At 41.3% G+C, this 26,802-nt stretch overlaps 1 protein-coding gene and 1 long non-coding RNA gene across 5 annotated transcripts in view; one reads left to right on the forward strand and one right to left on the reverse strand.

The window, feature by feature from the left end:
* The first annotated feature begins 2,547 nt into the window (after window positions 1–2,547).
* GNB4 (G protein subunit beta 4) overlaps window positions 2,548–26,802 on the forward strand; it is a 30,579-nt gene continuing 6,324 nt past the window's right edge. Inside the window, exons 1-5 of one of the 4 annotated variants that reach the window (XM_075761518.1) lie at window positions 2,548–2,691; window positions 20,418–20,517; window positions 24,874–24,912; window positions 25,619–25,725; window positions 26,685–26,748. In XM_075761518.1, coding sequence (XP_075617633.1) covers window positions 20,461–20,517; window positions 24,874–24,912; window positions 25,619–25,725; window positions 26,685–26,748 — 267 coding nt within the window. In that variant the 5' untranslated portion in view covers window positions 2,548–2,691; window positions 20,418–20,460. Of the gene's footprint in view, window positions 2,692–3,380; window positions 3,517–3,677; window positions 3,759–17,806; window positions 17,880–20,417; window positions 20,518–24,873; window positions 24,913–25,618; window positions 25,726–26,684; window positions 26,749–26,802 lie in introns of those variants that run through there. The other 3 variants (XM_075761519.1, XM_075761521.1, XM_075761520.1) reach the window with 3 other exon arrangements.
* On the reverse strand, window positions 10,378–10,679 carry LOC142602956 (uncharacterized). Its single transcript, XR_012836816.1, has 2 exons — window positions 10,592–10,679; window positions 10,378–10,557 (listed from the first exon to the last, which is right to left on the reverse strand). It is a non-coding gene; the product is annotated as an uncharacterized LOC142602956 (long non-coding RNA).

Consider the following 26,802-nt stretch of genomic DNA (forward strand, 5'->3'; position numbering starts at 1 on the left):
CTCTGATTTTGCAGCATAGGGTTTGTCATATGAAACCAGTGATCAGAAGCAGAACTGGACAAAAACTGGTTGTAAAATATTGCCAGTAGCAGGACTGGGGATTTCTGTTTCATTAGGAATTCGTAACTTGTTCATATAGTAAATGACTAAACAGACTACACAGTAGGTGAGATGAGTTTTATAAGGAGAAGCAGGTTTTTTTATTTGTATCCGTTGATCTAAGAAAAGATACTCCTCCTTGCAAACTTTGCTTTGCTGTTAGCCTTGGACCACCACAGCTGCAGCAATGCCACTCCTGCAAGATGAGTTCCCCTGCTGAGAACCATGTCCTGTGTGCTTCGTTTTCCCAGTCTGCAACTGAAGAAACGTCCCTGTCTCCCAAATGAGTCATGAGGATAAATTATGTATTTGTTATAAAATGTTTTAATTTGCTCCACTGGAAGGACAAAGACTGATAATTTCATAATATGTAACTGCCTAAATACGATCTGAACTTTTCTCAGGCTTTGCTTACTGCCTGTTATTTTCCAGAGCTGTTTCAAAACAGAAGATGAGAAATGATGTGCTCATTCTGGGACCATATCTTGTCAGTAATCACTACTCAGAGATCTGAAGATTGAATTAAGAAAAATGTAAGGGAACAAACGTAGTTTAAGGGAGAACTATCCTTGTGCTGATTTCTCCCTTTTATAAAACGTTAAGCAACTTATATAGTGATACAGTGACTCTGAGGAAGTTTTTTTTCTCTTCAAGTATGGTTCACAAAATCAAACTAATTCCTTGTTGATTTTTGCTATGTGATCACTCATTAAATGCAAAGTAAACATATTGCTGAATGACATCTGTCCTTTGGATAAATGGAGGACAGATGTATTGCAGTGCAGGAAAGCACAATATAGGCTTTGCAACCAGGACAAAGCTATTAAAATAATAGGTTCGAGTCAGTTAAGGAAAGTGCGTAAGTTTTTTTTTTTAAATGGATTTGAGATAAGCAATGAGCTGTTTCATTACAGTATGTACTGTATGTTCCAGTATGTACTACCATTAACACGGAGCCATTTATCAGTAATATACTAATAGCTCAAAGATTGCTTTACCCGCAGTAGTTATGATACTCATGTAAAATATTTTATGAAAATCTTGAAACTTCGTGGTGCTGATGGTGTGGCACACCCATGCTGAGAAGATGGATGATGCAAGCATCCCATCTTTAGTGTTGGAGTCCTGACCAGGGCTGCTTATGTTGGCTGTGCCGAGGCAATGACTTCTACAGAGGCGTCCCTGTGGTGTCAAGGTCAGTGGAGCAGGCAAGACTCGGAGAAGGTGTGGCTGGAGCATGCCACAAATTAGCTATTAATATAGTCTCAGGTCTCACGTTGGCTGTGACTGTAGTTTTGCAATTTGATTGTAATTTTAGCAGGAGACATGGAAGAGCAGACGGATCCACACTGAGACTGCTACAACCTTGGCAGTCAGCCTCTGATGGTCTTTCTGCTTTCCATGTGTCAGGATAAGGATAGGTGCACCACTGAGGGATGTAGGATCGCAGTTTTGTGAGGAATACTAGAGATTTGAGCATCCGTTCACACACATCACTTCTACCTTGTTAGTGATCTGCAAAGTTCAGCGGTTACTCCTTGCTACTAATCAAAGAGAAACACCCCAGCCCACTGGGCACTGAGGGCGAGATACAACTTTTATTGATCAGGTGCACAGAGGCCAGGGCTGCTCATGAGGAGGTAGCCGAAAATGCGGAGCTTGGGGCCTCACCTGTATCACTTCCTAACACCTGTAAGCAGCTCCACAGGGGCCCTGCAGCCCTGGCCTACACCTCCTGGCCAGGCCAGGCCAGGCCCTCATGCTCCTCCCCAGGCCGCTCCAGCAGAGCAAGGCAACACGGCCATCGAATACTGGGGGGCCACTGGAAAGCAGCCATTTGGATGCTCGGGAGGTGAAAGGCTTTATAGACAACTCCTGCTCCCCTTGGCTTCGTGTAAAGGAGAAGCTCTGGCCACAGCTGCACTACCCATTTGGTGGCCAGCTCTGTGCACCAGCACCCGCCCTGGCAGCAGGCGCTGAGCCACCCCCCCAGGCGATGCCTTGTGCTTTGCCAGCCTGTTCTCCGCCCTTTGGTCCGCACCACCCCCTGCCAGGCCGGACAGGCCCGCAGCCCCCACCAGCCGCCCCGCCAGGAGGCGAGAGCCATTGCCGGCTGCAGGGAACGGAACCCGCACGGGCTGCCAGCCCTCAGCCCAGCTGCTGCTGCCGCCCGGCCCGCCGCGGGCTCTGCGGCACTCGGCCGTACGGCTGTACAGCCGCCGCTACCCGGGGACGGCTTCTCCCCCGGGGTGCCCGGTGCCGTCAGGCTCTGGGGCGCTCACAGGGGGCTTCCGCGGGCACTGCGGCTCTCCCCGCCCCAAACGCGGTCGCCCTGCTGCGGCCGAGGGAGCCCGGCCTCGCCCCGCCGCCCCAGGCCACGGCGGGCTCGGCAGGCCTCGGCACTGGGACCTCCGAGGCGCTGTCGCTTTAAGCGCTCTGACGTCAGCGCTCCGTAGCCATGGCAACGGCCCGTCACGTTGGCTGGGTCCATGCGGGAGGGGGAGGAGCTCCTCCCGTCGCGACCGAGCGCCATGGAGGCGGCGGCTCGGTGACACCCGCGCGGACCGTTACCCGGCGGCGGCGAGCCGGCAGGTATTTCCCGCCCGGGCCGCGGCGGAGCGGAGGATGCTCGCAGAGCCGGGTCCTCGCCGGCGGGGGGGGGCGCGAAGCCCGGCCGGCGGGTGGCTCTGCCCATCCCCCGGGGCTCGGCGGGGACGCCTCAGGGCGGCGGCTGGTCCCGCGGGGCGGCCGGCGGCACCCCCTCCCCGCCCCGGCGCTGGGGACCCTCGGCCGAGCGGGGCGGGGCGGCATGGCCAGGCTGCGGGGGGGGCGGCCGCGGGCCTCACTTCCTGGTCCGGCAGCAGCGGCGGCCGCCCCCGCGCCTTGCCCCACCGCACGCGGGGCGGAGGAGAGGGGCTGCGGCCAGGCGGGCGGCGGCCGCTCGGGGCCGGGCGGAACGTTCCAGCGCGCTTCCCGCCTGGGGCGGCGCCGCTCGGGCCGCGGAGCCTGGGGGCGGGCTCGACTCCACCGCCCCTCAGCGCGGACCCGGCGCCGGGTGGGCACGGAGGTCCCCGCGCACGAGGACGGTCGCGGGGCCGCGCCGGCGGGAAGCCCCGGCGTCCCTTCCGCCTTTGCCCGCCGTCGCGCCCCCGCAGAGCCCGGCGGGGCCGCCCGGGAGCGCCGCAGCCGCCCCGCGCCCACTGGCCCCCGCCCCGCCCCTCGCGGGCGGCCCCATCCCGCGGGCGGGGGGGGGGGGAGCATGGGCGGCACCATCGCGCCGCAGCGCCGGGGGGGAGTGGGCGGTGCTCGGTGGGGAGAGCCCAGCCGCAGCGGGGGTGAGAGCTGAGGCGGCCGCGGGCGTCGCCGCCAGCAGCGGCCCCAGCCCGGCTGGTAGCACCGCTGCGACCCTGCCAGCAGGTAAAGCCCCGCCGCCGGGGCTGCGCTTCCCGCCGGGGCGCCGGCTGCGGCCGCGGGTGGAGGGGGCCCGCTGGGGCGCCGCCCTGAGGCGGCGGGCGAGTGAGGGGCGCGGTCCCGCCTCGGGGTTGCGGGTGCCGGAGTCCGCCAGGAGCGGCCGGGGTGGGCGGTATCGCCGGCTTCCCGTCCCCGCCGCTTCGGAGCGCGGACATGCCGCGGCGCCGCGCCCAGCTTCCGCGGGGACGGTTGGTGCCGGGGCAGGGCTGGTCCTCCGTGGCCTTCGGGAGGGCTCCCCGGAGGTGGTGCCGGAAGGGAGGGAGAGGCTCGTCCCCCCGGCGGTTCCCCAGGCTGGGGGGCGAGAAGCGAGGCGGGCGGCTTTAGGCGCCTGGAGAGTCGGCAGCGTCGAGTTCCCGGTGCCGCCAGCTCTGGCACGGCTCCGCCGAAGGGAGCCCGCGGGACCTACAGCCCTGCTGCAAGTTGTGAGAGCAGCTGTGGGTGTAGGTCGCGGGGAGACCGTCTGGCAGCCAGGGTGCCCCTTCTAGCTCTTTGTTGCCGAGGGTCCTCAAGGACAGACTTGGCCCTGAAAATAATGGGATTAGCAATGCAGGCGGCACGTTGACCTGTGCACTGGGGTGTTCAAAATGCTTCTGTCGTCCCAACAGCATCAACTAACCCAGCAGTTTGGACTTAAAAGTCTGTACAGCTAGCAGCAACAGGCAGTTTCCAGGATTATGGAATATGTAGGGAAACTCTTGTCTCTTTTTTTATTTCTATACCTATCTAGAACTTGTTTTGACATTCCATAAATTTGTCTTGTGGCAAGGGATTACGACTTGGGTGCAGTGCCTGAGTGTTGTGACGGGTAAATCTGAAGGTACTCCCCGTCTGTAGAAAAAGTGCAGAGTCATTAGATGCTTTTTGTGTCATACTTCATAGGTATTGCTGGCTTCCGCATCCAGATATTTTTGCAAAATCTGCTGCTTTTTTTAATTTGCACTAATTGCTGAGGTTATCATCGTTCATTTTTCCTTTGGTCGCTGTTAGAAATCTTGAAAAGCATCCAAATTGCTTTTATCTGGTAGACAGCAAGTTTAGTTTATGCTGTAATATTATTTGAACCAATGCAAAATAAGTCTCTGATCTGTTCCGTCCTATTAATTATATAGTTTGGGAATAGACATGTTTTCTTTTATGGACTGATTCTTGTAGCCTGGAAAATACAAGATTTTCTGGGCCGGTTTTCAGTCCTAAAATAGGAGCACAGTAGATCTCAAAGCTAAGTATGAGTTGAGGAAAAAATTGCTTAAATTTAAATATATATAATAATTTTCTGAAACAACAGAATAGTAGCTGTTCTCTGCTACCTAGAGAGTATTAGGAAACGTGAAGGGAAAAGAACGGGAAAATGGTCTAGAGAGAGGAGGCAGGTAATCAACTTCTAAAACCCACCATAAAAGCACTGGGAGAGATGAAAACTGCCTGAGTCTGGTGGGTTTTATGTATTCAGTGGAGTTCTGGATTCTGGCTTGGTCTCTGCTTTGAAAAATGTTTTATCCGTTCTCTGCTGAGAATCTGAGCCGAGGATTGCTGGGTGAGAAGCAGTTCCCTGTGGTAGCTGGGTGTTTTTCCTCCTTCGCCAGTTGTCAGCGCAAGCTCCTTCTGGTTCCTAGGGGTTGCCGTGCCTCACCTACAGAGTTAACTGCAAGAGCAGTCGATGTGCTTTCCAGAATTTCATATACCTCCCTGAGTATAAAGAGAGGATCCAGAGATTTTTGGTAGTTCTTGTGGGGAGTAGTGGGAATACTGGGGCACATGAGCCTGCACAGTCAAAGGGTGTGCAGAGGAAAACCTAAAACTCCTCTTTGACTTCTACTGGAAATATTGGAAATGATGTAAAAGATGGTCGCTAATCTGGCAACTAAGTGTCAGATATAGTAGATGTAATTACCGGTTAAAGGTGGGGAAAGCCTGAAGTAATGTTAACAGGGATAATAACCATATCAACAAATTCAAATGAAACAAACCACACGACAAACCCCTTTCAATCCTGAAAGTCTTTTAAGGGGATGGGAATCTTCAGTTGGTTTTTGCAATGTTTGTTTGTGATTCTTAAGCATGATAGGTGTGGTGAAGTTAATTTGTGTTTCCAAAGAACAGACTGATTTTTATCTTGGAAAAAGGGGGCTAGGAAAAAGGAGGAGATCATAAATACATGGATATGTTTTGCTGTTTGCCTAATATGGCAAAATATAGGCAATATTGAATTATGTATTATTTCTTTAAAATTAGCAGGTTTTACAGTAGATAATGTAGAAGAAAAATACAGATTTCATATGTTGAGAACAAATGCTGTAATATATAATAATATCTTTCATCTGTTAATCATGAAAAAATTGAGTTTCAGGTTGCAGGGATGTCTTTTTCTGTATTCTGTATTGTTAAAGTAGTTCAGCAAATAGCTGGTGCTGTAGCTCTTGTTTAGCCCTTTCCCCCAAGTGCTTGAAAAGTTGGTCTTGATAGACTGCTCAGGTCATTTAAATCTTAAGTAGAAAATTTTTGGCTACAAATGTCATCTGTTATATTTATGTTGGATAATGAAAGTCAACTATATCTTCATGTTGCTTAGTTGAGTACTAGTGTATCTAGTGTTTAATTTGTCCAAATATTTTAGTTTTCCAAACAGTTTCTAAAAAATCTGGGACTCAAATACCTCATTAGAAAACTCTGCAAAAATATTTTTCAATACAGAACTGCGCATAGTTCTCTCCTAGACCATTATGCAACTTTTAAAAATGCCACAAAATGTATGAATATAAGATTTTTGAAGGTGAAGTAAGAAATTAAAAAATCCTAAAAACCCCACCATAATATGCAATGCATTGTAGATCTTCCTCAGTTACTGGCTTCTCTGCCAGAGTCATAAATTAAGACTGGTGTGTCACTGAAGACATAGTCATTTGATTTACTGTTTTTTGTTTCAGGAGGCACTTTAAAAAAGTTTCATCAAACTAGTAAGAAATTCAAAATCTCCGAGCTCAATGTGCAATGCTTGCTCATGGAATGTAAATACTGAGGGAGAATGATAATGCAGTGATTGTGTTTTGTACTTAAAACTGTCTGAGAATATCAATGCTCAGATTAATGCAATTCCCAAGTGCCTGGAACTTGCCATTTAGAAAGTATGCATAGTATTGCTAATCAAGATGATATTTTTTAAGTTCCGCCAAAATTTTTCTCTCCTCTAATTGGATGCAGACCTGTCACTTATTTCATCTTCTGAAGTGTGCAATTAAATTTAGTTGTTATTGTTTTGTTCTTGTATGAAACCTCCCTGTTTTGCAACCTAGTGTTTTGTAATAGAATTTATGTGAAAGATGCTAAACAGAACTAAAGCAAACGATCACGCAAAACATGAACGTATGCTGTTCTCTTAAGGTTGTGGTTTGATATCTGATACTAGGGCACAGAGCTTCACAGAGCTTTCTAGATAACATGAGACAGTGCTATACCAAGCTATAGCTTTAATTTAAAAAATAAATCTGTACTGTTTAGGATTGTGTTAATGTGTGCAGCAGCGTGTGAACCATGAAACAGTCCATCTCTGCCTGAAACAAAGGACCCAGAGGTGAACTTAGTGTTTTAAATGGATGTCAACTTGGATGCCATCAATGATACTCGATGTTCTGATTATTATGAATTGCTGTAGTTAGTGTAGGGAAATACCATAATGAGAAGATGAATGAGAACTGAGCTGAAGGCTTTTAAAAAAACAGAATTTGACCAAATATAGATGGACATTGAATAGCAAATAGTTATGCTATTCAGTGAAGACAGTTTCATTTCCTTTAAGATGTTTCAACTTCCAAAAGTATGTGAAATGCTGACATACAGTAAAACAAATTCTGATTCAGTTACTATAACTCTTGCAGCCTGTTGCTGTCTGAAAGGACTTAAACTGGAAAGGAGGGGCAAGACAGAAGATCCTGACTGTAATGTAGAGCAAAAGGCACTTTCAAGTTCCACCTATTACATAAAATTAGTTATTTGGAGGCAAAATAGGTTTGGCAATTTGCAGAAATTGTAGTTTTTCCCCTCCTTCTTATGTTAGATCTCAGACAAATATTAATCATATGGATTTTCAACATAAGCCAAGTGTTTGAGTCATTGTGAATCCTACTGTTTTGAAACATTAAAAGAGCTAAGTACTGTTAAGATTAAAATTATTTTATAAGATTTTACTTTTCAAATGGGGTGAGGGGAACAAAATAAAATCATCAAATCAGTCCCAGGATTGAACATGTTTCTTAAATGAGATTGAAGGTCTTGGAGCTGCTTTTGATGACTGGCTTGGCATCTTTGACAAGAACAAATAACCTCCTCACAATCAGTGGTGGGAGCTCTTGGACCTGTTCAGTTTGTTTTCATAGTGCAGTTTTTAGTTCAGGTGGTCAGCATCTAGTCTAGCACAGAGCACCCAAGCGGTTTCAGGATAACTTGATGTTTTGATTCTGGTTGGGTTATTTTTTGTATATTTTTTTTCTACCCTGTATATATTTTTAGTGTAGTAATTATTTCTAACATAATTGCAGTTGTGTGATTTTCTGTTTATATGTTAAAATGCAATTTATGTGGTATTTGTACACATTTAAAGTCTTGCATTAAAATTAAAGATGCTTATTCACGATCTAATGTTAAAACGCATGTGGTGTTTCTTTTAATTAGATCAATTTTAAATATTTGATCTGCATATTTTTCTGGTGACCCTTTCTGTTATGACTGATTGCTTTAAGTGGTTGTTCATGTAAACCAATTTTATCCCTAGTTTGGAAGAGGAAGATATTTTCCTTCCTTCAGATTCTTGATTTAAATAGAGCTTCGTTGTTACTGGGCTGAAAGAAATATTCACGTTGCATATATAGATGCTACGCTTGTCAAAATCTGATTTAACACACTGTACATTTAGAGCCTCAGTGTGTATTTAGTGACTTTGATCAGTTTTGGTGATTTGACTTAGATGCTGACAGTGCAATGTAATGCCAGAATACAAAAAAATTAATAAATCTATAGGATATTAGGTTTCAGGTAGGCTTATTCTATAAAAGCTTCCCCCCCCCCCCCAAAAAAAAATAAATTGTAAATTAGATTTAAGCAAATGTTTTTATCTGGTGTTGCTATGTGAGAATGCAAACTGGAGTCCTTTCCTTTACGTGTGCATGTTGGGGATCGGAAGGAAAGGAAGTAGAAGAGCTAATCAAGTTTTGTAGCAATCTCAACATCAGGTATGACAGGCAGAGTTCAAGGAATGGCACAGCAAAATTTCCAAGAAGACCTTAAGTCCAGATGCCCTAGAATGTCAAGAAACTAATAATGTTGTTAGTACCATTTTCCTTGCGTTGGATCAGTAGGAAGGACATAGCAGGGATGTTGGGTGCTCCTAACAATCTTCAGGGAGAAGAGCATTGGTCCACAGGAAAGTGTTGAAGCATTTTAGAGGATATTAAATGTCCCTTTCTAATCTTTTAGATCAGTTACTGACTGACACTTGTGGGGCAAGAAACTTCTCCATTGTGGTTGCTCTTTCTAGTAGTTTGGATACAAGGTGTCTAAATAAAAAATAAAAAAACCAAACCAAAACCCCCAAAAAACAACCAAAGTGTGGAGAAGGAGGTGGCCAGGAAGTAAAACTACTGTTTTGGGTGCTACAAACACAACCTTAATGTCTAAGATACACAACAGAAAAGGGGAAACTCCTCTTTTGTCTTAGAAGCAGGCCAAAGGAGGGAGCCGAATTATTTTTTTTCTTTGTACAGCAGGATAAAAATGTAATACAAGTCCAAAGTAAAAGCGCTATAAATGAGTATGTAACGATGTCAGCGCTTTGCTGCTGTTCCTCAGACTTTAGGAAAAGCAGCTAATTGGGAAGGTCAGGTAGCTGGAGACAGGACGTCATTAAGGCATTTTTTTTTTCCTCTTATCTATTATAGTTCGTTACAAATGCAAATAGATGGGCATCAAAAGCCAAACACCACTTTGAAAAGGGATGAAATGAAGACAATAAAATTGACTTTTCCTAGTGGTGTTGCTTCAGAAGCCTGAGCAATTATCTGTTCCCAGTCTCCACAGATTGAGACAAAAAGTCTTGTGGCCCTGAATTGTAGACCTTGGTAGGAACTCTGACAAGGTGACAGCTGAAAGGCCAGCATCCAGGCAAACAGTTAAATTGCTTGAGAGTTTTCATTGGTAGGGCTAATGTTTGCCTTTTCATTGAGTCAGATACCATTTTGCTTTGTGCTTAACTTCTGGAAGCAGGAATTTAAGACTAATGAGCCATTTTTACTCATCTTTCAGTCACAATTGCTGAGGACAACTCCGGAACAGTAGTATGTGTATCCCAAATGTTAAAACCAAAAGACGATGTACTTGGCTAGGCTGCTGTTGTCCCAGTTCACTTTGCTGAGATCTGTAGGAAGCATTTACAAGAACAGAAGTTTCAGTGGACTGGAAGGATAACCTCCAGCAAAGCAGGTTGTGGAGCCATGGCTCTCTTGTGGCCACGGTGCCTGGCAGATACGTTCCTGTCTATAACCTCAGGCTTTGTCTCCACAGGGGAATTCTGCCATTTATAACCTAGCGAGTGTCGTGTTTTCATAGCAAAGTTGTTCTCATATTTAAAGAAGAAAAAGTGGCATTTTGGGGAAGACTGTTTCTAGTGGGAACATTGTACATCTTTCTTTCAGCATTTTGTTTCTCTTCCATCCTCTTCTGTCATTTTCCTTCCAATAGCCATGTAGGTCATTTCTGACTTTGGCCACTCTACTGTCTATAGTTATGTGACCTGAATATCTATCTATCTATCTTTCTATCTTTCTTTCTTTCTTTCTGGGTTATGAACTGTACAAATACATTTGGATTTTACTGCATTGTAAGGGCGTGAAAAATAATGAATCACAAGTTTAATTTACAGCTTCCTTTTAACATAATGCCACCTTTATCTAGATAGTTTTTTTTTAATAAGAAAAGTTTTTATCTATCTTGCCTAAAAGTCTTCTGCTAGATATAATCTGTATGTTAAAAATACTACTACTATAAAGACAGCCTTTGAGAACCCTGGAAGCATTAAGATAATTAGAAGCACAGTGATATGTGTTGCTTTAAAATAGCATCTTCTTTAAATACTTGGTGTAGTTTCTTTTTTAATAAGTGACCATTTGAAAAGAGGCACTACTGCATGAGAAACATCAAGAGTATAGATAGTTTATATACAATTCATCACAAGTGATACCTGAAGTAGTTACACAGCTTATGTACTCTTAATCCCATACTTGCATTAGTAGAGGTGAAAAACAGTGCTTGGTTTTTTCACTTTCTGGTATGGGATTTCTGATCATTCAGTGGCTCTCTGTAAAGTGAGGGTTTTGATAGATTTTTAAAGGCCTATGATAATATGCATCTAAAAAAAAAAAAATAGAATTACTAAAGTAGCCTGAACTCTAGTCTGGAAGAGAACTTAATTTTTGTGGTTTAGAATCACAAATAATTGACCAGAAATGTATTGTGAACCAAAAGCAAAATTAAAATTAGACCTGAGGGCAATACTTTTATCTGATCTTTGGATAATCAGTATAAAAAAGCAAATGTTTATATTCCCTTGTTTCCTTATGAAAGAGTACAGCTGTATGCTAAATGTTACAGCTGCATAATGATGTGAACTGCATAATGCCTCGCTGTAACTTTGGTACCAAGGGGGTATGTGTGTGGTGCTGAATGGTGAGGAGGAGGGAAGGGTGCTGAAGACTATGTATAGATCAAATGCATTTATTATTTTTTTTCCCCAAGCTGGTTGATAGATTTGAAAGGATGCAATGTGTATGTGTAACTGGTACTGCTGGGCTTTCTGCTCCTGAAGGGTGTAAGAATGCTCGGCTTTCAAAAACTGTCAGCCAGAAATTATTTCAGTCAAGTGAACAGTCATCTTAGTTGAATTGAGGCACTTTTCCTGTAGACAGTATTAGTTTCTCTTAATGTGTATCTTCTCCACTGACTTTAAACCTAACATTTTCTGTGTACTTAGTGCCTTTTATGCAGTCTGCACACTCTCAGAAAACAGGAGGCTGGTTAAGTAATCCTTTGTGCATGTAGGTGCCAGACCAGATTTTACATGCATAACACTGCTTGGCCCTACAGAATGCAAGGGTACTGTGCCATTTCCATAAATCATAGAATATCAATAGATAATCATATTAATCATTCATATTCACAATAGAAAATCAAATATTAATGTACTAGCCCTTAGAAAAAATCCAAAATCAAACTTGTTTAGAGATGTATTTAAATGTAAGTTGTCTTTTGAAATGACTTTGAATTGTCACTCTCCAGTAGGCTTTCCATACCAAAACTTGTTAGAATAGCTGCTGGGTATTTGAAAAGGGAAATAACATAGTATGTCAGCTCACTCTGTGTGTGTGTGTGTGTCTCCGCCTGCCTGTTCCCAAGGAAGAAATTGGACTGGAACCATCTCTCTCTGTCTTGTTACTTAGGGTTATATCTTTTTCCTTCATTAAGATCTTTCTTGCCACTTCTTAACATGCTTTGAATTGCAAAACCAACATTAATTTGTTCAGTGATGGAGTGTCCTTTGGTCAGTGGACCAAATTTTCACTGGAGAATCATTATTGTAGTCACTAAAGACAACATCATTTAAATTTCACATGAAGTTCTGTTTGCAGGGTATATGATAAAAATAAATCTGTGCTTACATACTAAATAATTTTGACCTGGAAACAATCATGATGAATATAAGATGCAAGAATGTTACTTTTGGAAAAATCACTCTTTTGGACTGTGAAATATTCATGACTGTTAAAAATGCCTTCCTTCCTGTGCTTTTTTTCAGCCTTGTGCTTAACACTGCATTTCTTAGGTTTTTTCCTATAATCTAGTGTGTGTGGGTAAAGAAGAGTAGGGGCTTTCTGTAGGTGTTTTATCAATGTACTTGGCTTATACTTTAAGTTGGGTTTTAGAAATAAACTGTCATATCTCTGAGCTTAAGACACCAATCTGGTGTCAACTTACTGTATAAAGAAGGGTAAAAGTCTAAAGTCACTGATCGTTTTTTACTAGTAAACTTAAGAAGAATAAATTCACTCTAATTTCTAAACTGTGATTTCCTTTGTCTATTTTGTGACTGCTGTTAACAAGGTCAGTATTTGTTGGTCTATTTGTCTTCCATGGAAACAGTAATCAAAGCAGCGATCAAACACAAGAGTCGTGTCGTGATCTGTTAAGGCTGCTCGCCATGCAGGTTTGCGTTCGCATCGGCAAGCTGTGCGTGTGCGGTGTCGGCGGCGCTGGTGACACGGCATTGACTTCTAAACCCAGCAGCACTATTGCAAGGCGCGTTCAAGCTGCCGCTTCCTCTGCTCTCCTCTGTGAGTGGAAAAACACTACGGGTTGATTGTTACAGTACTGAAGTCTGAAGGTGAACACAGATATTTGTATTTGTTTGACTCAAATTATTTCTGTTAATACCTCTAAGTAGTTATTGCAGTAAATGCAAACATGTGGTGGGCTGTGTTTCCAAGTTATACTAAAATCACAAGCTAAGTAACTATATGTGTATAAAGTGGCACCTATTTCTGTTCTTTCTGAAGTATAGGGGTATGAGGTGTTTTGGTGGAGGAAGGAAGGAGCAATGTTGTTGGCTTGAAATTGATTCTGCCACACAGTTCGTGGGTGGGGTTGTATTCATGATGTAACTGCATGGGGCTTGCTGGCACACGAAGAGCCAAGACTACTTTCATATCCCGAAGATGTGCTGTTTGCTCGTGGGTCTCTGTTGTGACCACTCCTTTCCAGCTGTACGTGCAATTTTGAGCACATAGGTTCATCGGTTCCTTAAAACTGGGGATGGTATCTGTTAGAGAAATGGATGTTTAAATAAGTTCTGCTAATACCCTTCCTCTCGAGAGGCGTTGGTTGATTATTTCCTGTTTTTGTACCAACGCTATAATGGAGACATATCACTTTAAAACACTTCCAAAATGTGCAGAAGTGCAACAATAGCGCTGACCTCAGCGAGGGAGGTCACACCCAGACTGCTTCCTGTTTTCTTCATGGGGAGACCGGAGGCCCTGAATATGGGAGAACTCTCCTTTACATGTGCCTGGGGGCTCAGAGATCAGTGACAATTCCGTCTTACAAAATGCAAATTTAAAAATCTTAACGAAAAGATTCAGTTAGGATTTCCAAGCTTATTTTCTAAATAGTAACCAATTTTTTAAAAATTAACCGTTACTCCTTTGCAGAACATCTTAGACATTTCAGTAACTAATGCACCCCTAAAAAGTATACGTTAAAGATACAGAAGGGAAGGAGATGCATTGAAGAGGTTTGAGAGCAGAGAGTGCGAGAAAGAGCTAGGGGCACAATGGCACAACTGTAGCCCTTATACTGTTATTTCAACTTATGCCTCTCTCTGCGCGGGTTTAAGTATTAGTTGACCAATATAAAAGCTTCTTGCTTTGTTGTCTTTGTTTATTGATGCAGTACAGCTAAAAATCAGAACAAAGAATTCTTGAGAAAATGAATAGCTGGTAAGGTCTTTTTGAGAAACAGAGGAGAGACGACATAGGGCCAAGGTACGGTAAAAAAGGGCATTAAATGTTTAATTTTCCTCAGTGGAGAGCTGAGTGTGTGTGTGGTCCTCAAACAGCTCTACTGTAGTAAATATATTACGTAAAATTCCAATTAAATATTTTTTATATACAAAGGTATGTAACTACAGTATAGCATTAATGCATTTATTTTAAATGGCTGTTGTGTAGGCAGAGATTTCACTTCATGTAAGGCTTTGTCCACTATGTCAAAGTGTATAGATTTTGAACCGTTCTTGAATATGTGAAATCCATTCCCTTCAGGCTGTAAGAAATAAAATCTCTTTATGTTTTTCCTCTATTCATGGCTTTGGGGAGACATAAATGATTGGCAAAGCTGCCGAAGTCTTGATTAGTATCACTAAATGAGGAAATGTTTTATCAAAATCTTCTTTGGCACATCCTGAATATGAAAAGTATTAATCTGTGTATGCTGCTGGAGCTCCACTTGAGAGCCAGAACCCCAGTCCACTGCTGTTGAGACAGCAAAGCCTGCATACGCTGCCAGCAGTTAAAAAAGACAAGCAGGTAACTTCACACAAGTGACTTCTTCAGCATGGAAAGGTTTTGTGGACTGAAGCCTGAATGTGAGTTACCAACAGCTCCCTTGAGAGAGATCTGGACTATTTTTTGGTGTCTTTTTCTATAATTAGTAAAATGCTATAGTTAAGATTCCTTATGTTTAGCCACCTGTGTGATCACTAGGAGGGATGATCACATGAAAGCTATGTGAAACCTCCTCTCTCACTTTCTGCTGCTATGTGTTGATCACTTGTGAGATCTTACTGCATACGAGTTGGAAAAACTGAGGATGATATGTATAGGTAAGCACTTCAGTTCTAAAGGACTGAGAATTTTTTGATACAAATTAAATTCTTGCCTAAATAATTCTTTAGTCGATAGCTCTTAAGAATCCAGTCAGGCAGACTGTTCTTTCTGCAGTCCCTTTAATCTCTATATATTTGGCGCAAGAATAGCAATGCTTTGTTGTGGGGAGGGGCATATTTACACTTCTCTAGTAGTTTTTTTTTTTTTTTTCCTCCTGTCTATGGGAGTTACATGGGAATAAACTAACCTTGTCAAGGCAAGTGAAAATGCCTTTTTTTTTCCTTTTCTCTTTTTTAAAAGAAACCAAATTACTTAGCATCTTAGTTTGTAAACTGTAATCTTCTCTGAGACAGAAATAGCTCTGCTCTGCAGAACTAAAGGTTCCTATTACTACATGCCTGACTATTCTGCTTTGAGTAATCTGCCAAGTATCAGCCCATTTCCTGGCTTTCCAGAGATGTATCGGCTCTTGGCCCCTACCCCAGCCTTCTGCTGAGTGCCATGGGGTCAGCAGGTCCCTGTCTGACAAAATCCCCGCATCCCGGCTTGCGTAGGTGCTCTGTCCTGCCCTGCCATCGGCCAGTGTATTGCAGAGGTCCTGGGATCCGTGGATCTTCTTACAGTGTGCCCTCTAGTGTATTTGGAGTGAGTTTTTGCAAAGAAAAGGGTGTTTTTTCCAGCCACAATGTTTGAGTTGCAGAGAAAGTACTTTCAAGACAAGAACCTGTGGTAATTTGTCACTGCCTGCCCATATAATGAAGAATTAAACTCTTAGCAAATGATGCTGCTACTGAATCAGGAATAGTGTAAAAGGTAATTTATCTGTGGAGCACTCAAGCCTGCCAGTGGCTTTCTTGACACTAGATATTCTGTGGAATCTGACTTAGTTAATTATTTTGCCTCAGGAGGCACTTTATTTTGGTATCAGTAAATTCACTTGTACAAGTCCACTGAGGAAAAATTGCACTGAGGTGCAGTTCAGCCTACAAATGACATTGCTTTTATGAGGGCAGAGATGTGCTGCCTTGGTTACACAATAGCTACTGCTCACAACGAGCTGCCTGTGCTGTTGCTTCTGATGGGAAGCATCTCGTGTCCTTGACCCCATTTCCTAATCACTTGGGTGTCCTGCAGTGGTACACCCCCTGGCTACTAATGGTATTAAAAAGTTCTTCCCCTTCCTGTTGCTTATCCCCTCAAGGCGCCTCTGCCATAGGAGATGATAATATTCATAGTACATCATGAATTGCACTTGAAGAGAAGCATCTGGCTTCTTCATCAGGGTTTCTACCTGTGAATGTTGAAAAGCAGGTACCACTAGTATTCTGCATCTAAGGTAACTCAGAATATTTTTTCTCTGACTAAACGCTTATTAAAAATAATAGTAAGTCAGGGAGGTAGGTATTACATTACCTCCAGCCTTCTGAGATGCCAGAAGGAATCCTGACTCTCTTTCTGCCCGTAGAGGTGCAAGAACTGATGGCTTCGCTATGTGCATAGCCGAGTACACTACAGCTGAGCTCCTGGGGAGTTCATGCTTGGAATTTTCCAGGCTGTGGAGTGCACCTTCCTGGCTGTAGTATTTTGATTTTCCTGGAGGGGACAATGAACAGGCACATGTCCTTTGTAACCTAGCACAGGTTGGAGTTGAATCCACTGAGGTTTTCAGTAATTTGTTATATGAGGAAAAATTGGCAATACAGAGATCACCTCTGTTCTTTGCAATTCTTGTAAGCCCAGCGAAAGCAGTCCCAGCATTTAATCTGATAAAAGAAACAAGTTGTTTTTTATCTGATGACTTGTAGTGTAGAGAAGTAGCACACTTCAAGGTTGTGGTGATGACCTGCTTCTCGGCACTGAGGACAGGTTTATAGGCTGCAGCCTCTGCTTTGCCATTGCTGCCAACCATCTCAGTTCTGTGTTCTTGCTGTGCTTCACTGGCCACCTCACTGATACACTTATAAACAGTATTACAGCAAGTAAATCTAGTCTGGATAATGGTCTACAGACATAACTACATCTTGAGTATTGCTTCCTCTCTTTTTCTCTCTTTTAACCATATCACTGTAGCATCAGAAGCATTAAAACAGACATAGATAAATCTGCGTGCGCAAGTTCCGAGCACGTGCTGCATTGCTGTCGTGAGTATGGCATCAGTAAGGTGTTCACATGGTAGTTTGACAGGAGTTCAGAGATGATGCTTGCAGAGTTAGTGTGAATCTGGGAAAGCATCCATGAGAGCTTCCTCTCTACCCACTCAATTTCTGTAATTTCCTGTGGGCACCTCGAAATAGTGCTTAAAAAAAAAAAAAAAATCCCAAGTGGAAGAATCTTGCTCACAGTTCTGCTAAATACTTTATGGTGGATGATCATCTGAACGCACGAGCAGTTGTAGTGGGAGCTGCAGTCAGCCGGCACAACAGAGAGCATTGGATGCACTTCAGTTTAATGGTTAAACTGGGCACTTTTTGTTTATTGTAGTATCCCGGTGTCTATATATAGCTTAAGAGTATCTCAGAGTTTGCTGTTCAGCTGCTGCGTACTGGAAAGGAACTTTAATGCTTAACACTAGAATAATCCAGTTCTAAAATGAATCTAGATTTTGTAGAACTGCGTGCCAGCTTGAGGGCCGTTGTGTTCATTGAGGTATAGCTTGACCTTGAACCACTGATGCATTTCTGCTGAGCAGTAATACTTGTGACCTTGCAAATTTAGAACATAGTGATGTTGCTAGGACTTTTCAACTAAAACCAATTATTTTTGGAAAAAAAAAAAGTATGAAATATCATTGTCCTTTAATTTGCTTAGGAATTGATTTTTAAGCTAAGGATGGATGGATGAGAAGGCTTCTGAAGCTGGATTATGTCCGTGTAGGAACTTGTACAGGTAAACACAATTTAAAGCTGTTCAACCAGCTGTTGAACTGCTGGTGCAGCTTGATGGAGAAATGGCATTAATGATGAACAGTACTGATATGAATGACATTAAAGTCATTAACACTGACTTTATGGTTGAAGTGCAGCATGGTCATTGATGGTCTTTGAGTGCCAGTGCAATGCTACAGCTAATTTTCTGATATGCTCATAGTTGTACCTATCAATAAAAAAAATGCCTTGACCTTGTCACCAGCTATGCCTGCTTCCAGTTGAATAGTAATGTCTCTTTCTTTATAATCAATTATTCTCTGTGTTGAAGTTATTGTTTACAGAGCACTGAAGTGTGTGGCATATCACAGGGCAGAAGCTGACTTCCCTGCTCAGAAAATTAGAGATACATCACCTTTTCTGTTAGGGATCTTTATCTTCTGTTAAAAATAGCATGCAAGACTCTGGAAACATTGGCAGATATCATGGCTGGCTTGCTTTAGACATTTGAGTCCATTGTTTTGTCTGTCTTACCTTTACGTAGGTTCTAGAACAAAAAAAGGGAAAACATTTTAAGAAGGATAATTTGACACTGTCAGAACTGAAAGTGGTGCTATATTTCATAGAAGTATAGCATTCCAATCAAATATATTAAAATTGTAATTAAACTTGAAAGACTATAAAGGCATGTGATCAGCATGCATGCTAAAGTGATTACAGTTTTTAATGCTTGATTTTTGAAATCGGACGTTAGTGTCAATGACTTTTATGCCTGCTGTGCATTAAGCAATATTAACTAGTCTGGGCCTCTTGAATAGGAAGATGATGGTAAATAAAGTAGTCTCTTAGAACATTCACATATGGATTATAATGCCTTTGTAGCTGAACAGAGCACAGGTTTAAGAAAGGGAGAGGTGTGAATGTCACAGTTAGCTTATATATAGCTGAAAATATTAGACCTTCTAAGTCACCACTGCGCTCTTACCAAGTAGGATGTCTTTTGATTTGGAGATGATGCAATTTGTGTATGTTTATGGGTTTATTCTGAAATGGACTTTGCAGCGATACCTGTGGAAAGCATGGAAGTTCAGATTGAAAGAGAGTAGATGGATAATTAATGAACATACGCTTTTCTTCTTGAGTAGTGAGAAGTTTCGTATCTCTCACACGCTTGTGTAAACTGTTAGTCCAAGGGTGATTATCTTACTAGTAAGGTACTTTGAACCAAAACCTTTCACTCTTTACATCTATGAAGTGTCTTTTATAGATGGAAAAAAGCCTTCCAGAGTGTCTTTTAGACACATCACTACTGAACTAGAAAGATCCAGTAGCTAGACCAATAAAGGGCTTTCACTGGAGGTCTACAGCTTACCAGACACAGTGACTTTTCTTCCTCTGTTTTTTTGCCATTTTTCTGTGGGTTGTATTGGGGGGATGCTACTGTATTGTCTCTCATGCTTGAATATGTTCTGGATAGGTTCCTTTCCCTGCTTCTTTTCCTTCTTCCCTTAATTTTAATTTTGTGAATAGTAGTCTGGCTTTCATCTTTCTTCTATGAGCTAGCAGTGTTTTGGGCTTTTTAGATAATATAGTGGGACCACCACCTCCACCTTTCCGGTGCGCTTTTTCTATCATGAAAAAAATACAAACAAGTGCCTGGCTTGTTTGTGAGCAAGCCACTAGCTTATTTTACTTTCACTGCAAGGATATCGAAGTCTACACGTATGTGAAGAGACTTAAGAGGTCTCTGTAGTGGTGTACTGGGCATAAAGAGGAAAATTGATCTGAGGAAACTGTTCAACACACTGAAAAAATCAGATGCAAAATCTGATTGAAAAAAAACCTAACCTGAAAGTGTGCTTGCATGTGGTCTTACTGTTTATTAAGGTTGCTTTGAGTCCTTGTTCAGATGAGAACTGCTTTAGGCTGCTGTGGGCTGTACCAGCATGAGGATGCTTTTAGGGATGGTTCTGTCTTTACTGTCCCTTCTCACTGTGTGGGTGCTTTTGAAATTAAAGCATCATTGTGCCTTGGCAAGGAAAATATGGATAAAAATTGTAGAAAACCTGCTATTTCAGCTGTAGTCAGGGATTCAAAATGTTCATCTTTAATTAAAACAAAACCCGCCTTGGATGTCATGTGCAAAGGTGCTTGTATGGTACCAGTGTTGAGCTCAAAGGGAAATGTTTAAGGTGACCACTGCGGTCTTTGCTCTCTGTTGCCATCTTGGGGTGAAGACCGACAGAGGTTTTGGGGTGCCTGAGTAGAGTGGCGTTGCAAATGCATTCAGTAACAGTTCTTTAAAGTACAGTGGGTGGTTCTGTTGACAGTTGCTTCTATGTTCAAAATATACTTAATTTAATTCTGCTTTTTGTGGTAATTCAGGAATTGAAATAACTTAGGTCTTGCCAAATTTATTAGTGTGCTAACAGGAATATCTTTTTGGAAGCCTTTCTAAAGGCAGAATAAATATATATAGGTTCATGGGGTTTTTTGGTTTATTTTTTTTTTAAAGAGGAGAAAATGATACTGAAACTTATTTTTTCACTCTTTTTGGCAGGTTTTCTTCACTAGTGGAGTGTGAGAAATAAAGACCGAAGAAGATGAGTGAGCTGGAACAGTTACGGCAGGAGGCAGAGCAGCTGCGAAATCAAATCAGAGTAAGAATTGCTAATTGCTCATTTTTCATAATAAAGTTCCTCCTTTAAAGGAATAGTGTTTAAGCTGTGCAGAGCATAAAATATTTTCAGAATATTTGTTTGAAAATCAAAAAAGTAAGCCATTGGTATAATGAAATGCATTCATAATATTTCTTGAACAAAATGTTTTATTTCCTATTGAAGTTTGCTATGTTTTATTACTAGGGGTGTGTGTATGTCTGTAATATTTTATTTGGGATTTAAAAAAAGTGAGCAGCAAACTTCTAGAACCTAGGCATGGCAAGTTAAGGTTTAGAATATTAGAAAAGTTTGTTTCTGGGCTAAAAGTGACCCCTGCACTGCCACTTGTAATAGGCAGGCAGGTCAAAGCATGGAGCGTGAGAGAAAACCTTCCAGGGGTGGATGCATTTCTATAGGCCCTATTTCTTTGCCTCCTGTTGAGTTTATTTTTGTAAATTTTTTTTGAAAATAAGGATGTGCTAAATTTTTGTCAAAATTACTCATTGAAGATAAACCAAGTATAAGCTGTCATGCCCAAAGGCGGTTTACCAGGAATCTGTTGCAACATGCCTGTGTATTTCAGTGATACAGTTTTCAGTAGAGAAAAAAGTATGAAGCATAATAAAGGTCTTCGAGGTCTATTTATTCTTCATCAAAATTTCCTTTTTCTAAGCATGCAGCATCCACAAAGCAGATGTATATGGGAGTGCCTTACTTATGATCACGACTATCAACTAAGACTACAGGTTTCTTAGAATATGTTGCATGCACACTGACTTTTTAGCATGGCATCTGCTGGCAGCAGCTGTTTGGTGGTGGTCTGCTGCCCAGTGCAATGGACTTCAGGCTGCTGCTTAGTTTAAGCCATGCAATAAACACACTTTATGTGTCTGTGCTTGTGTTTAGGGCAAATGTTGCTGCTCATTCAGTATAGTTCAAGGAGAGTTCTGAGTCCTATTGTTTTCACTTAATGCACTGATGAAAGACAAGCCAGGGGTCAGAGTTGCGACACTGGGTACCCCTTCTAGCAGCTCTGTAGAGGAATGCAAGTTTTAGTTTAAAATATTTTTTTGTGAATTTAAGCTTTATTATGGCATTGGACAAATAAAAGGTATACAGAATTTTTTAATTGTTCCTTGCCTGATGTGTAAAGACTTTCTTACTACATTATGTTGGGGTGAGCCAGTTAGTCTTTAATTCAGTCTTAGTAATCAATCAGTGTGGTTTTATGCAAAATGCTGTTGTGTGAAGAAAGAGATAACAGACAAGTAAGAGAGCTAGACTCTGTTGTAGGAACGTTTGCTTTTTTAATTTTGGAACATGAAAATCTGATTGTCCCTTTGTATAAGGAGTCCATTTTGTGGCTTTAGGTCGATTTAACATTTCCCATGTAACTGTCATACAAACCTGAAACTGGATCTACGCAGATGCAGCAGCTGAGTAACCGTGGCTATTGCCATCAGAGTCTTTTGGCTCAGCATTGGCAAGTAGTGTTTGCCTCTTTAGATCTGAGCGCAGGGTTGGATACCTTATACTTAATTTTAACTTCAAATTAATATGCAATTAAAAATGCTCCTGATGACTTTATTCAAGAAACATTCTGACCAAATAATTCAGTTTCATATATGTATAGGTGACTGCTTATCTTACTTATGAAATCATTGCACATTTTTCTTTCTAAATAGTTGTTCTGTTTGGAATGGGTAAGAGGATAGATAAGGATCTAAAAAAAATAAGTTGTTTTTTTAAGTGTCTGGAATATCTATCAGGCTGGTAATTTTCAGGAATTATTTTTGATGCACTCCTAAAAAGAGGTGAGGTCACTAACAGCATTTGATGTTTAGCAGTTTGCTATCTTTAGTTGTTTACAACTCTTGGGTTTTGCCTGATATTTTCTCTTAACAATATAATCACAAAAAAGTCAGCTTTGTGCTTGTAGGTGAGTTCCAGATAAGATTCTATCTAGCAGCTTCCTAAAGTAGAATAAACTGTGAAGCATAGCTGTCAATTTTTCAATCGACTTTTTGGAGTCTGCAGTGTTTTAGAAATGTTTGATGATTTTTTTCTTTTTATGATATCTAGGTGATGTATCTTTGCCTCCCCATGCAGTTACTACAGCTGTAGCTCAGTTCTGTACACAGATAGAATATGCTGGAGGGATAAAATAAGACTGCATGAATTTTTAGTGCAGGAAGTTTGAAATATTAGTGAATGATGAATATTAGATAGCAGCATGGCTTTATGGTTAAAGTTGATTCCTAGTTCTGTCTATAATAAAAGTTCCCATGTGATATGCGTGTCCTCACTCTGAGAATTGAAATTCAGGATATGATTTTTGGAAGTGTTGCATACTTGGCACAGTGTCATTTGAAACTGACATTGTGAACAAATAAGACACTATATATTTTAGAAAATACACGTAGTTTGGGGGAAAAAATGAAATCTTAAGTGTGTGCGCTAGGAAATCACAGGGGCTGCATGTTGATCAGGTGGATAGATTTTTCTCATAAATTCTGCATTGTCTACTGCATGAACTGAGAAAAATCTACAATTATATAGAGCAGCTTTTTTATCTTATGACACTAATGATTCTGTTACGATGATGCATATGTGGAAATGACAGTTAAAATGTGAGAATTAAAATAGCCTGTTGAAACTTTGCTTTTCTTGCAACTTTGCTAATTGTATGGCAAGTATTAGACAGCCTCAAGTATAGGTGTTATTAGTAACTCTTTCTTTAAGAAAAATGGCTTTGTTTTGTTCAGACTGCATTCAGAATTCATTTTATGTTGAACATCTTCAAGTGTTTCAGCTAAACTAAACAATTAAAGTTGTTTAAAATCCAGTGTGTTTCTTCCTGTGGATGAAATAAGTCCTGAGTGCTAGGGGATTTGCTGCTCTGGTATTTTAAACCCCTCCTGATTCCAGACGTCAACATTTTATAAATATTTCTACAGTTCAGACATTTTAAAAATAAGTTGAGATGACTTAATCCACTCTCAGGCTTGCTTTCTGGGAGGAAAGCTATAAAGGGTGGTCAAAATAAACACGCGCTAAAAGATTGTGACAGTTGCAATGTCAAGTAACTCTCAAGCAACAGCTTGAAAAATTTTAAGATGCTGGTCTGAATGCATTGATGCAGTTCCAAAATGTGTGAGTACATGTTTCCTTCCCTCCTTTCAAAGAGGACATTGCCATTAGTGTGCAGATGGAACGCTTTCTTGGGACGGGGGACACACAAATTAGTGGTAAAGAAGGCCATCTGTCATTTCTGGGATGCCTGCTTCATTGCTTACAGAAGTTGGAAGGTATTTGGAGAAAGTGCAGGGAGTTAGAGAGGGTCTTGTGGCTGATCCTTCAATACTGCTGTCGCTAGTTTTATCTTTAACTTACGCTACAGAGTTCCTGTCTAGTTTTAAGCCAATTATTTTAAACCTTGCTTCTCAGAAGTGGTTGCTGACTGTATGCCTAATGTTTTCGAAGACAGGAGCCTGAGTTGCAGGAGTGCAGTGCATTTGCAATTGTAACTGAAACCAGGCTTTGCAAAATCCGTGTTGCAAACCAGGCTCGGTGGTGCTCGCCTGTGTCAGGTGCCCAATCTGTTACTCTGATTATACAAGTGAAAGTAAAGTCTGTTTTCTATGTAGGGTTGAATAATACGCAGAAAGTAAGTCATATGCCTACAGAGTCTGAAATAATGAAAAAAAAAAACAAACCCTGGAATATCTGTATGGAGACCTGTGCACCATCCATTTTGTGAAACGAATGAGGGTGTTAGTTGACTATTTTTTTCCTGCATTTTGTATGAAGTGCATCAGCAGCTTAAGCTTCGGTAAGCCTGCTGTCTGTCCTGCTCTCCGGATCCTGCCTGTTAATTTTCATCCTGCCTTTCACAACCAGCATCGTTCCACCTGCGATGGCAAGGGCATTAACGTGAGAGGGCATTAACTCAGCTAGCACAAAGCTTGCTAATTGTGTGTAATACGCGGTTGCTTTTTCAGGTGGATCGGTTCTTCCCTTGGTGCTCAGCACACCCTGGGCAAGCACGTCCACACCAGGGAAGGAATACAGGGAAGAGGATAGGGGCTGGGACTTTGGGATGGCTCCGGACGCCTTTGAATCACCTACTCTATAGAAAGCGAGACTCAAAGGTTGCTGGGGCATGGCCCTTCTTAAGTCCCTCTTCCTCCACTACCCCCAGCTTGTGTGCCAGTGCTTTACGTTCCTTGGACAATAAAGCATAGCAGGGTGACAGAAGGCTTATTTTAACAGATTATAACAGAAAGGTTATTTTTCCTTTAGACTCTTTCTCTCAGGTTGCTTTTTAGATTCAAATTGTTCCATTTTTTGTTTCAGGATGCAAGAAAAGCATGTAGTGACACAACTCTTGCTCAGGTATGTTCTTGATTATGTGTATAGGCTATTACTTGACATATAAAAATAACAATCCCTACAATTTATGACTGTAATGTGTTCCTATTTAGTAGCTGAAAGAATAAAATGAAACCAGCCTTTGGAAATGTAACATGTATTTATACAGTTATTTTAAACAAAAAAACACCAGCAAAAACCAAATTAACAACAACAAACAAACAAACAAAAAACAGCAAAAAAGCCCCCACCATCTTAATGGTTCTGGCTTCCAGTTTACCTTTTAAATAGATTGTTTAGTATATTTAGAAAGACTTAAATAAATATCTTCTAGCTGTGTTTTAGAAAGAAGAGGATTTTGCATTTAAAGTTCTGCTATGCTTTAAAAAGTAATAGTGTAGTAAGTATTGGAAGATTTTCTTCCATTGATTTTAACTGAAACCTTTCAGATTTGATAATCTCTGTATTACACAGTATTATTTTTAAAAACTTTCTGAAGTTTCAGTTATAGCCATTGTGAAGTGTATTGGTATATCTTCTGTAAAATCTGTTTTCTTCAGTGTTGCACGGACCTAAGCCTGGATAGTGCACTAGTATTTTTTTGTTTTTTTTTTTTAATATATTGCATGCCAAGATAGCTTATTTTCTATCAAAGTTCAAATGTATTTAGTTATCTTGTATGTTAAAAATAGTTCTCAGTATCTGAGGGGTTTGTTTTATTTATTTTTAGATCACAACAAGTCTGGACTCAGTGGGTCGAATTCAAATGCGAACAAGGCGTACGCTTAGAGGTCACTTAGCTAAAATCTATGCTATGCACTGGGGATCTGACTCAAGGTTTGTACAAGTGACCCTTCAACCTGCCGTTTAAGGGTTAAAGATCACATTGTCAACTTCAGAATTAATACCAGGTTTTGGGAGCCGTGTGATATGGTGTTGATGCCCTCGCAGAGGGATCACAGACCACAACTGTGGTGGGTTGTTTGTCTTTTGTTATAGCTTGCCTTTTTTAAAAACCAGTGAGGATTTCATAGTGGTAATAGAGAAGCCTTGATTGAAAGGAGAGGTACTTGGCTTGTTCTTACCACAGGCATTTTGCCTTTTCCTTTTTTTTTAGTTTTAACTATGTTCTTAGAGTTTATTTAAGCAGAGTGGAGTGTATGTGGTGAGGCATATTTTTGGAGTGATATTGTATTTTCCAAGATGTTGAATAATTATATAACTTCTGTGATAACAGATTTAAAACATTTATGGACAAATTTTATTTAATTGCAAAAAAAATCCTCTTGTAGATAGCGGGAAAAGCTACTTAGCTTCTAGGCAGGAGTTTTGTTATGCTGCCTTTAGAGCAGCTCATGGTCAGATGGTAGTAGTACCTCATGGTCTACTCTCTGTTATGTAGTCCAGAAAGAAATACGTATAAAATCTGCTCTCAAAATAAGATTTATTTCCCCCTAAATTTCTTGTTTATTTTTGTGTAGCTGTACGGCTAAAATATTAGTATATGAAAAATAAAGGCAGCTGTGGAGAGAGTTCATAAAAAGTGTTTTCAGTAAGCTGTTTGGTTTTGTCCATTGTTAATCATGAGTCCTTGTGGGCGTGTGACTCTTTGGTCAGGTAATATATAGACCTTTACAGATTTTTTCCAACAAATGCTCTCCCTTAAAAAAAAAAAAAAAGAGTAAAAGAAATTTTGGAATTTCTGAATTACTTGGTAATCATGCATGATGTATGTCTATTTTGAGATTTTTTGGTTTGTTATATATTAATATATTTTATTTTGTGTTTATATTTAGGCTACTAGTCAGTGCTTCTCAAGATGGAAAATTAATTATTTGGGATAGTTATACAACAAATAAGGTAGAGTTTTTTTATAATCCATATCAATAATTCATGCATAATTTGTGTGTTGGA

This window comes from Balearica regulorum, chromosome 9 (genome assembly GCF_011004875.1).
Source record: "Balearica regulorum gibbericeps isolate bBalReg1 chromosome 9, bBalReg1.pri, whole genome shotgun sequence".
NCBI classification, from domain to species: domain Eukaryota; kingdom Metazoa; phylum Chordata; class Aves; order Gruiformes; family Gruidae; genus Balearica; species Balearica regulorum.